The 15587-nt window shown below is 44.7% G+C and overlaps 1 protein-coding gene across 1 annotated transcript in view; it reads right to left on the bottom strand.

The window, feature by feature from the left end:
* LOC109895236 (furin-1-like) overlaps window positions 1–15587 on the bottom strand; it is a 91101-nt gene that overhangs the window by 37571 nt on the left and 37943 nt on the right. Inside the window, exon 3 of the mRNA XM_031831016.1 lies at window positions 2736–2834. Within this exon, the coding sequence (XP_031686876.1) occupies window positions 2736–2834 (99 nt within the window). The remainder of the gene's footprint in view (window positions 1–2735; window positions 2835–15587) is intronic.

Here is a 15587-nt window from a genome sequence, read left to right as displayed (position 1 = left end):
TAAAATCAACACATTAAGACAAGAGAAGTTAACTTTGTCTCAGAGTTAAGTTTACCACAAATTACCATCCGATCCTCTGTCAAGAAAGACAGACACTTCTAATGTTAATTACACTTAAAGGCCTTTGCCAAAGTTTCCCTATCGCAAAGAGAGATAATTAAGCAAATGTTTGAAAAGGGAAAAATTGGAGCGAGCCAGAGAGGGAGTCTCCGGGAATTCTTAAACAGACCGAGTGAGGTGGAACAGAACAGAGGGAACCAGCTAGCAGTTAACAGATAAGATCTCCATTATAAATGGGTCCGGATGCCAGCTATCTGAGATGGCTTTTCTCTTTGCTCCAGACCATTCACATACAAGACCCCGGCTGCTTGGTTAAACGCTGCTGTCCAGCAGATACTGAGCAGACAGGTCTCTGTGCCTTCCTTCCTGCTCTCTTCCCCTTCATATACAAACAAACACAACCAAACATGAACACAACCAAACATGAACACAACCAAACATGAACACAACCAAACATGAACACTATTACCATGGCAGAGCATGGCTGTAGTATTACATTGCTGTAGTAACGGTAGCTGTATGGATTGTAAAATGATTAGATCCAGGGGTTTTCCCTGACAACATGGCCTGCCCAGGAATAACTTGTGGTAATACTGGATTGATGGCATTTCTATGGGTATATCATTTAGGCCAAACACAATTTCACTACAGCAATGGTCTTACAACAGCAACACAATATTAGAGCAATGCATCACCATTAGATGTGAATGAGCTGGGCCAAGCCCAGACATTAGCTCCCCGATCAGCGGGGTCTGTCAGCTAGACTGAGTTTTGGCAGAGTCCCTGGCCATTTGGTCCACAGTAATGTGGGTCTTTGACCAGGGTTTATTGCTGCTTTTGTTTGAGATCCATCTCCCCCAGTGTGACTGCGGTGGGCCACAGGACTGACCTGAGCAGTGCAGGGAGGGAGGTGCAAGGAGGTTCCCCTTTGTTTGAGGTGCTCAGGGAGAAAAGGAATTCAATAACAGGAAATGGAGCAGCTGCGAGAGAGGAAATCCCATCCGTTGAGTGGTGAGGGGAGGAGTGGGGTTGGGGCGGGAGCAGTGTTGTTTTGGTGCTGTGCTGCTAAGGGTAAGAGGATAGGCCACACAACGCTTTTCCCACCGTGCGCCTGCTCAAGACAAAACAGCAGCGAGACTTGGCCACACAGTTCGCTGGCTGAATGACCTCCCATAACGCAGGGAAACCAAAACATGGGTTCTCTACAGTTGACAGGAACAGGACTGGGTAGGAGAGATGACCACTGGCAGACTGCAGTAGCACTTAGTCCTTCATGGGAAGACAATGGACTTCCCATGACACTCCATAGTGACAGGGGATTTTCAATTGTGGGTTCCCAGGGGATGTCAGTTAGTACCACAGGTCTTGCTCATTCACACCTAGTCACCCCCAGAAGAACACACACTCAATCACACACATCTGTTCTTTGGATATGGGAGGGGAAGAGTACCTCTGAATCAGCAGGTCCTGCATACCTTTAAAGCTGTGTTTTGTACAGCATGTGAACTGCCAGCCACCCCCATTAGCAGAACCAGCCCACAACAGCACCAACATTAGTTAGTCAGGGGAGGAACTAGTGCTGAGTGTACATATCTGCACGTGCACGTTAGCTTTTCCTGGACATGAATCTGAGTTTGCGTTACTAGTTACTAGCCCTCTCTCTGATCTTCCCATCTGGACCTGAGCTGCGCTGAGTGACAAACAGCGGAGCGGTTCTGAGCGGCTGTTGCAGATGGCAGGACATTCATTGTGCCGCAGTTCAAACGCTCGACTTTCACAGCCATGGAAACACTGCCAGAGCCCAGAGAGCTCCAGAGGGAAACGCAAGACCAGGAGACCACAGAGTGAACTACACACAGCCCCAGCGACACTTAATCACAGACCTTTTAAACAGGGACCCATCACTCAAACACCCACAGTACAGACTACATACACACAATAGGAGTGGAAGAGAAATCAGACATGACAAGCATTAGAAATCAAACTGGAAACCTAATCTATTCAGAGGTGGTTTGAGAATGAGATCATTAGACACCACAGTATAGCCAAGCACTGTATACGTGTGTGTATGTGAGTAGCATGTTTAGCATGCTCTCACCTCCCAGCCCTAACATAAAGCAGGGAAAGGAACCTGACCAGGCAGATGCTGTAGGGTGTCCGAGACATCCATTAAAAGCGGGTGATAAATGAGAGCTCAGGTCTCTGGCACTCTGCCCTGTGGTTGTTAGCTCACCGTGGTCCCCTCTGCGTCGACCCTACCCCCACTGCCTGCCTAATGGCCGCTCCACAGGTGGTGATGTAGTACCAAGGGCTCCGTCAGTCATGTTATGGAATATAAATTAACAAATCCAACCAAGCTACAGTACAGTGACTCTCAACCTCTTTCACATACTGCCCTCCATCACCTCTCACCTCTCTCACACTGGCTGTGTTGTTAATTGGGAGGTGCATTACAGTATGACTCTAGATTAATGAATCATCTTTCAACAAGCCCAATCCAACCCCCACCCTCTGTTGCGGCTGGTGAAGTCATGTTATTGATATAACCCATCCTCCCCTACACTCACATCCCTCCATCCTCTCTAGCTGCACACTCACTCTCAACCTCCTCATCCACTTTGATACACTCACCCACCCAACATCATCTACACACACCTCCTCCCAAGGCGTCTTACCAGAGGCTCTTTTTGTAGACGGACGTGCGTCCCTCGGTGACCCGACAGAGACCTCTTCTCCACAGAACGGTGCCGGAAGTGATAGATGTCACCAAATACCTGCAGACAGACACATACACATTATTGTTAATATTGTCACCCAATACTTGCAGACACACACAAACACAGTCATTAATCCCAACATGTTACGGAGATAAGGCATTCCATTTGCAAGTGGCCTCTTTACACTACTTCTACGACAAACTAGGTCCAGGAGAGATACTTGTCGTTAAAAATTGAATCTCTTTAAGAGATGTCTCACACTACCTCCGGGACAAGTTGTCCATTACCCGGTAATAGCTGGCTTTTGTCCTATCAAAGAAAAGCCAATAAATAAGATTGGCGCAGGTAGAAGAAAATCCCTGTGTAAAATAATGCTTTTCAGCCTATTCATTGAAGGAAATACCAGTCCATGTAAATACATTAGACTGGTCATGCTAAAAATTGGTCTATAAGTTAGTTTGCATAATTGAGTGGAATTAAATTGGTGCGTGTACATTTTATTCGTTATGTTTCTTATTTATCACATCCGTATAGCATACAGATACAGAGCCTTTGAGTGGAAAATCTGTCATACAGAGCAAGCACTGCTGCTGAGGTCTTGTTGTGCTTTCAAGACAACTGGGAAGGAGGTCAAATCATGATTTCAGGGATCTTTGAATTCCGAGTTTGATGACCGTTAGAATTTTTTTTCTTCCCCCAGTCGGAGCTTGTTTTTTTCCAAAGTTGTCTTAACGTGGCATCAAACTAGAGGTCGAATGATTAATTGGAATGGCCGATTAATTAGGGACGACTTCAAGTTATGACAATCAGAAATCGGTATTTTTGGAAACCGATTTGGCCGTTTAAATTAGTTAAGTCAGTTAAGAACACATTCTTATTTTCAATGACGGCCTAGGAACGGTGGGTTAACTGCCTTGTTCAGGGGCAGAACGACAGATTTTTACCTTGTCAGCTCGGGGATCCAATCTTGCAACCTTACAGTTAACTAGTCCAACGCTCTAACCACCTGATTACATTGCACTCCACGAGGAGCCTGCCTGAATGCAGTAAGTCAAGGTAAGTTGCTAGCTAGCATTAAACTTATCTTATAAAAAACAATCAATCATAATCACTAGTTAACTACACATGGTTGATGATATTACTAGTTTATCTAGCATGTCCTGCGTTGCATATAATCGATGCGGTGCATTTCATTGCTCCAATGTGTACCAAATCATAAACATCAATGCCTTTCTTAAAAATCAATACACAGAAGTATATATTTTTAAACCTGCATATTTAGCTAAAAGAAATCCAGGTTAACAGGCAATATTCACCAGGTCAAATTGTGTCACTTCTCTTGCGTTCATTGCACGCAGTCAGTGTATATGCAACATTTTGGGCCAGAATTTTACGTAATTATGACATAACATTGAAGGTTGTGCAATGTAACAGGAATATTTCGACTTATGGGTGCCACCCGTTAGATAAAATACGGAACGGTTCCATATTTCACTGAAAGAATAAAACGTCTTATTTTCGAGGTGATAGTTTGCGGATTCGACCATATTAATGATCTAAGGCTCATATTTCTGTGTATTATGTTATAACTAAGTCTATGATTTGATAGAGCAGTCTGACTGAGCGGTGGTAGGCAGCAGCAAGCTCGTAAGCATTCATTCAAACAGCACTTTCGTGCGTTTTGCCAGCAGCTTTTTATGATTTCAACCCTATCAACTCCTGAGATTAGGCTAGTGTAACCGATGTGAAATGGCTAGCTAGTTAGCGGGGTGCGCGCTAATAGCATTTCAAACATCACTCGCTCTGAGACTAGGAGTGGTTGTTTCCCATGCTCTGCATGGGTAACGATGCTTCGAGGGTGGCTGTTGTCGATGTGTTCCTGGTTCGAGCCCAGGTAGGGGTGAGGAGAGGGACGGAAGCTATACTGTTACACTGGCAATACTAAAGTGCCTATAGGGACATCCAATAGTCAAAGGTTAATGAAATACAAATGGTATAGAGAGAAATAGGTTGTAGGAATTATAGGACTAAAACTTCTTACCTGGGAATATTGAAGATTCACGTTAAAAGGAACCACCAGCTTTCATATGTTCTCATGTTCTGAGCAAGGAACTTAAACGCTAGCTTTCTTACATGGCACATATTGCACTATTACTTTCTTCAACACTGTGTTTTTGCATTATTTAAACCAAATGTTTCATTATTTATTTGAGGCATTATATTAAGTTAAAATAAGTGTTCATTCAGTATTGTTGGTGTTGAAAAATCATAATCGGTTGACGTCTACATCAAACTGCAACGGAAGGCAGGCTTCATCGGCGTGCCACACACCACTTTGCAATAAGCTGGAGGCAGTTTGCATTTCGAAAAACATACACTTAATCGTTTGAAACCTGAAATGTTTTAATTCATATGAGGCATGTCTTACCTTGCTTCAAAGTAGCCTCGCTTGTAACGCCAAGATAATGACATTTATTGCCCTTGACAATCAACCGTTCTCTGTCATGGGTGATGTTGGCTTTCATGACATCAATGAACATCAATGTATTGCTCCCAGACAAATTAAAACTTCTTTGCGCGCTTTGAGGACAATACAGTGCCAACGACACGGCCAGCTACCAAAGACTGTGGGGCTCTCCTTCTCAGTGCCCGACATGAGTAAAACATTTAAAACATGTTAACCCTCAAGGCTGCCGGCCCAGACGACATCCCTAGCCGCATCCTCAGAGCATGCACAGACCAGCTGGCTGGCTGGTGTTTACGGACATATTCAATCAATCCCTATCTCAGTCTGCTGTCCCCACATGCTTCAAGATGGCCGCCATTGTTCCTGTTCCCAAGAAAGCTAAGGTAACTGACGACTATCTGTCATCATGAAGTTCTTTGAGAGACTAGTCACCTCCACCCTACCAGTTGTCCTAGACCTACACCAATTTGCTTACTGCCCCAATAGGTGCATAGACAATGCAATCGCCATCACACTGCACAATCCCATCTGGACAAGAGGAAAACCTATGTAAGAATGATGTTCATTGACCACAGTTCAGCATTCAACACCATAGTACCCTCCAAACCCTGGGTCTCGACCCCACCCTGTGCAACTGAGTCCTGGACTTCCTGACGGGCCACCCCCAGGTGGTGAAGATAGTGTCATGATGTTGGCTTTTTGGGGAGGTTTATGACCCCCATAAATACCTTTCCCCTTTTCTCTCTCTACTTTATAGAGTTGACTCTTGTAAAGCCTTCGTAACAGAGAGTCTGGTAACATCAAAAGGTGGGAAACGGAACCGATATTTCAGTAATCCAACCAGTTGAAAATATGCTTTGGTAATTAATGAATATGATCTCAGATCAGTTGTTGTCTGAGACATTACTACTAATGACAGGATGACAAACTATCTTGGAAAGTCGACACATTCTAGTTATCAGATTCACATGGAATTGCTGTGCAATTTAAATGTTTAAATATGAAACTAATTGAAAAGATTAAATGCAATTGTAGCTTTTTAAATGAGAGAACGGTTTGTCAGAGAAACTCTACTCACTCAGAGGCCCCGCCCAAGTGAACAGACATTGATTGTAAACTATGAAACACACCCTTCTTTCATTACTATATAAACCCGTTGATGAAAATTCAACTTCCTGTTCCAAGGACGTGAGGACTTGCGGTCCCTGCGTTAAAAGGACAAGATCACCAACAAAAACTAAGCCAACCTCAGCGTGAGCTCTGGTTGAACGACAAGAACCTAACAAAATTAGAATCGAATTTCAACGTGAAGATGACGACCAACACACCAAAAAGGATGAATTGACTATACCAGCCAGAATATAGCATGAGCTTAAAGTATGGCAACTTGGTATGAACTTTGAAATCTTATTCACTAAAGAAGTGATACCTCCTAGCCGTTGCGTTAGCAACAGCAGCTGTAAATGTGGACTAGGAGAGGACGGACAGAGTATCCATTCTACCATGCTCCAATTCACTACTAGACATTCTTCAGCAGACAAGAGATCCATGCTGGACAATCCGGCCTTCTATCTATGACCAATCTACCAAAGCGCAGCTCAGAGTAAATATTTATTGCATTTTCCTTTTCAAATGGACGGTTATTTAGAATGCATAAGATACTATATTTTACGATAGCATCATTTACGCATTTACTATAGCAATGCTGCCTATGGCCCGATTGAGACAAAATATTTTTGTTCCTCACACTTCCTGCTTTTTCATTCAAAACCTAACCCGCTTTCTTTGTGTAACCAGCCGTCATATCGATTCCGTCCGCTAGGGACGTTTTCCTTTATGACATAATTTGTAATCAATGTGTGATCCATTCTGTGTAGATGTAATTCTGTGTGATTATTTTAGGTATTTAGTAAATAAATAAACCAACATTTTGTATTGCTGATTCAACTTGTTAGCCAGCGTTCGTGAAGAGCCTATGGAGAGGTGGTGAGGGCCCTCGGAATGTGGTGTCCGGAAAATAACCTCACTCAATGTCAACAAACGAGATGATCGTGGACTTCAGGAAACAGCAAAGGGAGCACCCCCGATTCAAATCGACGGGACAGCAGTGGAGAAGGTGGAAAGTTAAGTTCCTCGGTGTACATGAATACTGTACATTTCATAAGTGTTGAACAAATAGTTCTATTGACTACGTCCATCTGCTGTTGGGACAGTTTTATGTAGGCCCTAACAGTTTGTGGGCACCGTTTGTCACCGTTATAGTGCAATGAATGTATTGTTTAGTGTTGTGTAGTGGCTTTGCTGGCATGCATCCCTTATGTTTTTTTGCCCCACCAAGATCTACATTCTAAAAATCGTCACTGAGCCTAGGCATACTGGTCGTATGAATTTGGGATCTATCGTCCCATAACTGTCCCAGAGTTCGTTTGAAATAGGCTATTTCTTTCTCAACAAGCTGACCAATAGAATAGGCAGCCTAAACTTCTTTACTATAGTAGATTGACAAATGCCAGTGATTTTGCGGTTCGTTACTCGTCTTGTTGGCTGAGGAAGAGTAAATGTGGACATGTTCAAAGTGAACATCAGAATTCGGTAAGGACAGCACATCGTTGAATCCTCAACTTACATGTTCCGTTAATTAATGAATTACCATATTCTAAATGTGATTGTCATTCTGCGCACCGTGGGTGGACGCCTTAATCAGGTTACGCACCCAATGCATATGGGTCCGGAGAATTCCTCAAATGTCTGGTATATTCAAATGTTGCCGGTCAAATGTTCGGCACCACATTTTCCTAAAGGGGAACCCTGAGGGGAATCCTGCTCCAACGGTAGTGTTGGAGACATAGCCCCCTCAGTGGTCCAACGGTAGTGTTGGAGACATAGCCCCCTCAGTGGTCCAACGGTAGTGTTGGAGACATAGCCCCCTCAGTGGTCCAACGGTAGTGTTGGAGACATAGCCCCCTCAGTGGTCCAACGGTAGTGTTGGAGACATAGCCCCCTCAGTGGTCCAACGGTAGTGTTGGAGACATAGCCCCCTCAGTGGTCCAACGGTAGTGTTGGAGACATAGCCCCCTCAGTGGTCCAACGGTAGTGTTGGAGACATAGCCCCCTCAGTGGTCCAACGGTAGTGTTGGAGACATAGCCCCCTCAGTGGTACAGTGCAAAAACAACGGCTCTCCCACACCACATGAACCTGCAAGAATTACCTTTATACCAGTAGACAGCATTTTCTGCTTTTAAAAGTCTCCACAAATTTGTGAATCATTGCATTAAATCAAGTGTGCAACATTATTTAGTTGAGAAGCTCCTGTATAGTTTGAATTGCAATTTGTTTATATACTATGATTTTAACAGTATGCTAATAGCTGCACTCACAAGATGCAGGAATGTGTTTTTTGGCCACACCACATCCCAGGCTAGTGTAAACAGAAAAGTTGCAAATCTGGTGTTGAAGATAAATCACTAGATACTTTACAAATATAAATCCACGCGTATTATACATGAGGGGGTGTGAAGACAGAAGCCAGACAATGTCCTGTTAAAGTACATTCATTCCACAGAGGTCCTAGTGTCTTCAGGTTTTTCCCTTTCAATTTAGACTTAGACAACCAGGTGAGTTCTTTACTAATTAGTGACCTTAATTCATCAATCAAGTACAATGGAGGAGCGAAAACCCACAGACACTCGGCACTCCGTGGAATGAGTTTGACGCATGTTAAAGTTGAGGATGAAACAGCCAATTCATTCTGACTTATGGATTCATGAAAATATACATTGGAATCCATTCATCTCATAGCAAGACCATTAAGTCAAGGAATTTGATCACCAGTATTCATCAAACAGTATATGTAATCCCTCTAGCATTGTTAATACAGCTATTTTCATGAGTTCCTGGAGAGTCTGAGGGGGTGACAGCGCTGCAGTAAACATATCCTGTCTGAGTTACTGTACCACAAAACACCCACACTTCAGCTGCTCTCAGAGCTCAGGAGGAAACTACCTGCCCTGCTTTGACACCTTCTCTAGAAAGCTCAGACAAAGTTGAAAACACGAAGTGCCGCAATGTAGAGAAGTGTCTTGCCACAAGTGGATGGACTAGCTCAAAAGTCAGTTGGAAAATAGCATAGAGAAATTATATCAGGCTGATCCTGTACAGTACTCTACCAAGTGATGGAGGGATGCAGATGTGGAATAGTCTCTAACCTGGTGTACTCCAGCAGGGCCTAACAGCTCAGCACTACAGCGACACTAATTGAGAACGAGCTGCACTAACGACCTGAAGGAGGGTAGTGGAGCGCTATGGGCCCTGGTTAAAACAAGGTCAACGGCAGGATCACAGCTGCTGCCCTGGCCGTGACCTCACTGAGTAAGATGGTTTGGGACACACTGTGTGTACAGTGCACATATATTTAAGATAAATTGTCTGAGTCAACCTTCCATATGCCCTCTGCACCTTTCCTAATGACAGAGCCAGCGACAGGAAGTGTGAAGTTGGAGCACTGTCAGACCAGAAAGACCAAATGAGGCCCTCAGCAATCAAAAATGAAAAAGGCTTAATGTTCAGAGAGAAAGAGAGAGAGAGAGTGCTGAACCGCCCACCCAGACCTTGTGAATGAGCAGAGCTCAACCTAATGTCAGCCTGATGGGTTCTGAATGGCCAATTAATGATTTCATTAGAAAGAATGGAAGTGTATAGATCACAAGTGTCATGTCTACAGCATTAACAGAGTACTGTAGGTGGATCATAACATGTCTACAGCATTAACACAGTACTGTAGGTGGATCATAACAGGTCTACAGCATTAACACAGTACTGTAGGTGGATCATAACATGTCTACAGCATTAACAGAGTACTGTAGGTGGATCATAACATGTCTACAGCATTAACACAGTACTGTAGGTGGATCATAACAGGTCTACAGCATTAACACAGTACTGTAGGTGGATCATAACATGTCTACAGCATTAACACAGTACTGTAGGTGGATCATAAAATTTCTACAGCATTAACACAGTACTGTAGGTGGATCATAACATGTCTACACCAAATGAGGGCACTGCTTTAGAAATCCAGAGAATGACTTCAGACTGAATTGTGGTAGACTATGTAATAATAAATAGTACAATATGTCCATCCTGGCTGTGACAAAGCCTAGGGCTGGGACATGGCTAGGAAGGACTATTCTGAATAAATAGGCCTAGCATGACCCAGCTACAGTATGGCCCTTATATAACCAAGTTGACCATTTAGGCTGGGGTATTTCAGGCCACATAGTAACTGTGCCGTTTTGTCTTGGCTGGCAGTACAGTACCGTTTAGACGCTGCAGTGGAGGGGAAATATAACACCATTCCTCCACTCTGGGGGGGTTTCAGCCTCTCTTGCTCCCATTTAAATCCCAGAAAACAGGCCGGCTCCAAGCAGGTCAAAACAAATATCCCCCCTCTCAGAACACAGCCAGCGGAAAATAGAGAGGCAATAACCCAGAAAGAGCATATGACATGATTCAATGAAATGCCTCCCAGAGCCCGACCCACCATCACAAACACCAACAAAGAGATGGGGAGTTTGTGTGTGTAAGAACAGAATGTTAACCCATGAGAGAGCGGGATGAAAATTGAATAAAATGCTGACATCACATGAGCGGCTCCGCAGAGCCCATTGTCCCGTCCAGAGATAGAAGAGATAGGATGCTAAAGAAAGGAGGGAAGAAGACCTGGAGCGCTGAGGGCCCCATTGTGTGTGTGAGCCTAGATAACAGCCTGAGAGGTTGGGCTTCGATCAAAGACTTGAGGGAGGTGGAGGGAGATGTAGATATGGCTTCAACAGAGAGCCGCGGGGTCCATTAAGGCAGCTCTTAAATCACAACAACGCCAAGTAAAAAGGGACGCGTGAAACAAAGCAGCCAGGATTGATTCAGCTAAAGTGATCGCTACTTAAGATCGCCCATCCGCTTTACAGTGCTTCATTAGCCTTGAAATTACAGTTAAGAATTAGCCAACGCTGCGGCCTTAGAATTCAATAGAGGTCTGACAAATGGTTTAAGCCTGAGAGTTTGACACTGATAAAAATCAGATAATGGGTTGTGGTTGAAGTCATGACGGTTCGTGAGAAACCTCACTGCTGCTAGGCGACAGTTGAAAGAGTGTGGAATGTTTTGGAAGACAAGCGCACAGCAGCACGTCATAAAGTAAACTCAAAACACGACTATGGAATCAATTAGGGATTTTAGGCTTCTGCCATGCGTAGTTTCTGACTGCTGCCGTACGCTATGGCCAGTCTGTGATTACCTTCAAACACTCTTTATCAAGCCACACGGTCCTAGAGTACTACATCACAGAATGTTAATGCCCTTTCCAGATCATCCACCATTCAGAAAGACCTCAGCCCTCTCCTTCACTACATCAGAAGTGACCTGTACAATACAACTTCTTAACTGCAGAGCTTAAACTGCAATAACAATGTCCTAACTCTATAACACTCACCGCTGACTTTAGTTGGGATGTGAGAAATGTACAGTCATTGTATACAAAAGGTGAATTCATGAATGGTTCTCAAAAGATGTTTGGGTGGACGGTCCTTGGCAAGGTTTACGGCAGAGATGGTTGAATGGGAAGAGAGGCTGTGGCATTGATGCTCTGTTGTTCTCAGGACTGGCTGGCATGGAACACGGCTAGAGGCTGACATTTGAAAGCAGTGTGACCCCAGAATGTCATGACCAGAGCGAGGCGAACCCAATTAGCTCAAAGACGACCCCTGACCCTTCAGTAGAAGTCAGAGAGGACACCGCTCTCGGTGCGGGACCAAGCAGAGCGCACACACACAGACATCAAGAATACACCGCACTCTTGGAAAGACGCGTAAACTTACGAACGGATGGACTCACAAACATAAACCCATTCCACCACGACTAAAAGCCCCTTGGGTTATTTTAGCCCTGTGTCTGCATTTGTGAACCAAACATAAAAGACTTATTGTCATCCATCTAATCTGGCATCCACGTTCGGGCAGTAAACTTTAACTAGTCGGTTGTGGGGGAAACAGGCCATTTACTGCAATTACACACCAAAGAAGTTTAGATAAGAGATGAAAATGTGGAAAACAGCCGGCTCAGACACCATTACAAATGTGAGAAGCAGTGAGCCACTGTTAAAAGCAGAATGGGACTTCTGGCACTCCTCCTCTCAGCCCATTACTGGAGCGGAGCGCTAATCCATCAGACTCATTGGGATGCAGAGCAACAGGATCTGGAATAACTGCATGTTTGTTGGGTTGTTTGTTCGTTCTACTCGAGCCCTGCCAAGTTTCCCTTGTGGGAATGCACTTATCATAAGGTGTGGCGTCTTCAGACTATAGACACAATTAGGTGTTACAAAAAGCCCAATGTCTGGAGACAAATTGGAGGGGCAGGCATAATGGGAACAAAGTGAAGTTAAAGTTTCTCTATTCCAGAAGGAGTTATGAGCTCAGGAAGGGAATACCTCTGGTGATTAGTCCGGCTCCAATGGCTATAGAGCTGCACATGTGGAAAGAGTAAAGACAGGTATGGATCTGGAACAATGCGGCGTTTGACTCAACACGTCTAAAATGATTCACAGCCTCCATTTTTTACATTAATTTCCCAAGTGACGCACAATAGAGTCACTTGATTAGTACAGAGGTCAGCCAATGGCCAATATTTCTAGAAACAACCAAGATTTAACCTCTTAAGATTAAGTTTATTATAAAATCAACAAACTTTGAAATACATACTTGCCAGTAGAGGAACAAGTTAAAAACACAACATCTCCCAGAAATGATTTCCCACCTTATTTACATTCTGCGCTGGAACATAAACACCACCTCCAGGTTTAGAGAATGTCTTGGGAGCCACACCCTGTCTCAGCTGCTGCTCTTGGGGCTGGGGCTAAGGGAGGTGGCAGAGAGAGAGCGCCAGGTAACGCTGCAGTTGGAGCGAACAGGCAGTTTCCCTTAATAATGGTAAGGCGAGCTGGGCCAAGCCGGGCCCATATGCCCACACACGGCAGATGGGTCTGTTCTGCCATTCAGTCTGCCAGAATAATACGCATTTTCCTCATCCTTGTTGGTACCAATTTTCCATCATCTCCTTCCGGAGTCATTTCTCTCTCATCCACCATCCTCTCGTCTTTCCTTCTTAAGCTCTCCTTCCAGTCTGCTCAAGTGGGTTGTTAATGTGGGTCAGTCTTTAGTTCCAGATTAGAGCACCCCAAACTCCAGATTATACGCCTCTCAGATTAGCACAACAACCAAATCTAACCAGATTATACAAATAAATACCCACCTCCCTCCATTCACCATGGCCCAGACAGGCAAACCATGGCCCATGTCTCCATTCACCATGGCCCAGACAGGCAAACCATGGCCCATGTCTCCATTCACCATGACCCAGACAGGCAAACCATGGCCCATGGCTCCATTCACCAAGGCCCAGACAGGCAAACCATGGCCCATGGCTCCATTCACCAAGGCCCAGACAGGCAAACCATGGCCCATGGCTCCATTCACCAAGGCCCAGACAGGCAAACCATGGCCCATGGCTCCATTCACCAAGGCCCAGACAGGCAAACCATGGCCCATGGCTCCATTCACCAAGGCCCAGACAGGCAAACCATGGCCCATGGCTCCATTCACCAAGGCCCAGACAGGCAAACCATGGCCCATGGCTCCATTCACCAAGGCCCAGACAGGCAAACCATGGCCCATGGCTCCATTCACCAAGGCCCAGACAGGCAAACCATGGCCCATGGCTCCATTCACCAAGGCCCAGACAGGCAAACCATGGCCCATGGCTCCATTCACCAAGGCCCAGACAGGCAAACCTTAATGTAGATGAGCATGCCAGTCAAAACATGAATGTATTATCTGAGTGCAGACATGCATTCTGTTCTTCTTATAGCTAATCAAAAGGTACACAGACCCGTCTTTTACACTGCTGCTACTCTCTGGTCATAATCTATGCATAGTCAGTAACTCTACCTACATGTTCATATTACCAGGACTAACCGGTGCCCCCACACATCGACTCTGTACCAATACCCCCTGTATATAGCCGCTGCTGCTGTATAATTATTTGTTACTTTTTTTTATTTTTTACGCTTAAAGCATTGTTGGTTAAGGGCTTGTAAGTAAGCGTTTCACTGTAAGGTGGAATACAAATACCTGTTGTTTTCGGAGCATGTGACAGATTAAACTTGATTTGATTTTCTTACAACTTTGACAGAACTTCTCCTTCACTCCGGCAGCACCATACCACCGCATCCATCCGCCTGCCAGATAAACGGTGTTTATGAAACCTTATATGGCCCTCTACAGCACACTCATGTATCCACATACCAGCCCATTCTCTCTGCACTGTCTGACAGGGCGTATCACTCTCAGAACAGTAAACTGCCTGCCTGTGTTGTTCTGAAAACAGCTTACAGTAATGGATTTAATAGCGCTGACAAGAACTGACTTAGATAAGAATTGGGTGATAAAATGTTGGCATTTTAATGACAATAACTACAGAAACCAAATAACAACTAAACTCTGGCCAAAGTATTTAGAAACTGTTGTGCGTATAGTTGCGGGTAAAACATAAGTGTTCCAGTTCGTGGTGGTCAATGGTTTGGGGGTGAGCGCCCACTGTCATCTACACCACAACACAGGAAAGGCACACACACAATCTGTTAGAATGTCGTGTGGCCAAACCCACTGGGTTTATTTAAGTTCAAGCGAAGGACAGGACATCCCTTTACCCCCAGCAGCAGGAGCACCAGTGTAGTTTATGGAGTGGATTGGTGTGTAAAACTGTTGTAGCACAACTGCTGCAGAGGCTGTCAGTCTCTGGTGTTGACGAGGAGTGTCCTTGGAGGCATAACTCGCCGTGCTGCCGAGGTCTTTAAGCTGACAGCGCTGTATGGTGCTGGGAGAAAGCAGGGAGATAAGCACAGGGACAGCGTGCATATGCAATTACAGGGCCCTGCAAAAGCCCAGCCACGGTTTAACAGAAGCCTTTATCTTCAGACTCTATCATAATCAATTACAGCCAGATCAATACGGCTGAGCACCTGACAACTCAGCAGATGGGACTCTTCTACAGTGTTGTGCTTTGGAACACTGTGGCCAGTCAAGTGATAAGGGGAAACTATGCATAAAGGCAACTTGACTCAACACACGTTTTAAATAACGCACACTGACCCAATACAACATCGTCCCCCAATGTTGATGTGCATAGTGCTTTCAGGGGCATTACAGTTAGGGGGTGAGTAAAGGTCAAAGGTTAAAGTTGACTGGTCCTTTGAGGGCACAAACAGCTGGCCTCACAGAAACACTGAACA

This window comes from Oncorhynchus kisutch, linkage group LG8, assembly GCF_002021735.2.
Source record: "Oncorhynchus kisutch isolate 150728-3 linkage group LG8, Okis_V2, whole genome shotgun sequence".
NCBI classification, from domain to species: Eukaryota; Metazoa; Chordata; class Actinopteri; order Salmoniformes; family Salmonidae; genus Oncorhynchus; species Oncorhynchus kisutch.
This window is presented reverse-complemented; position numbering and strand designations above follow the sequence as displayed.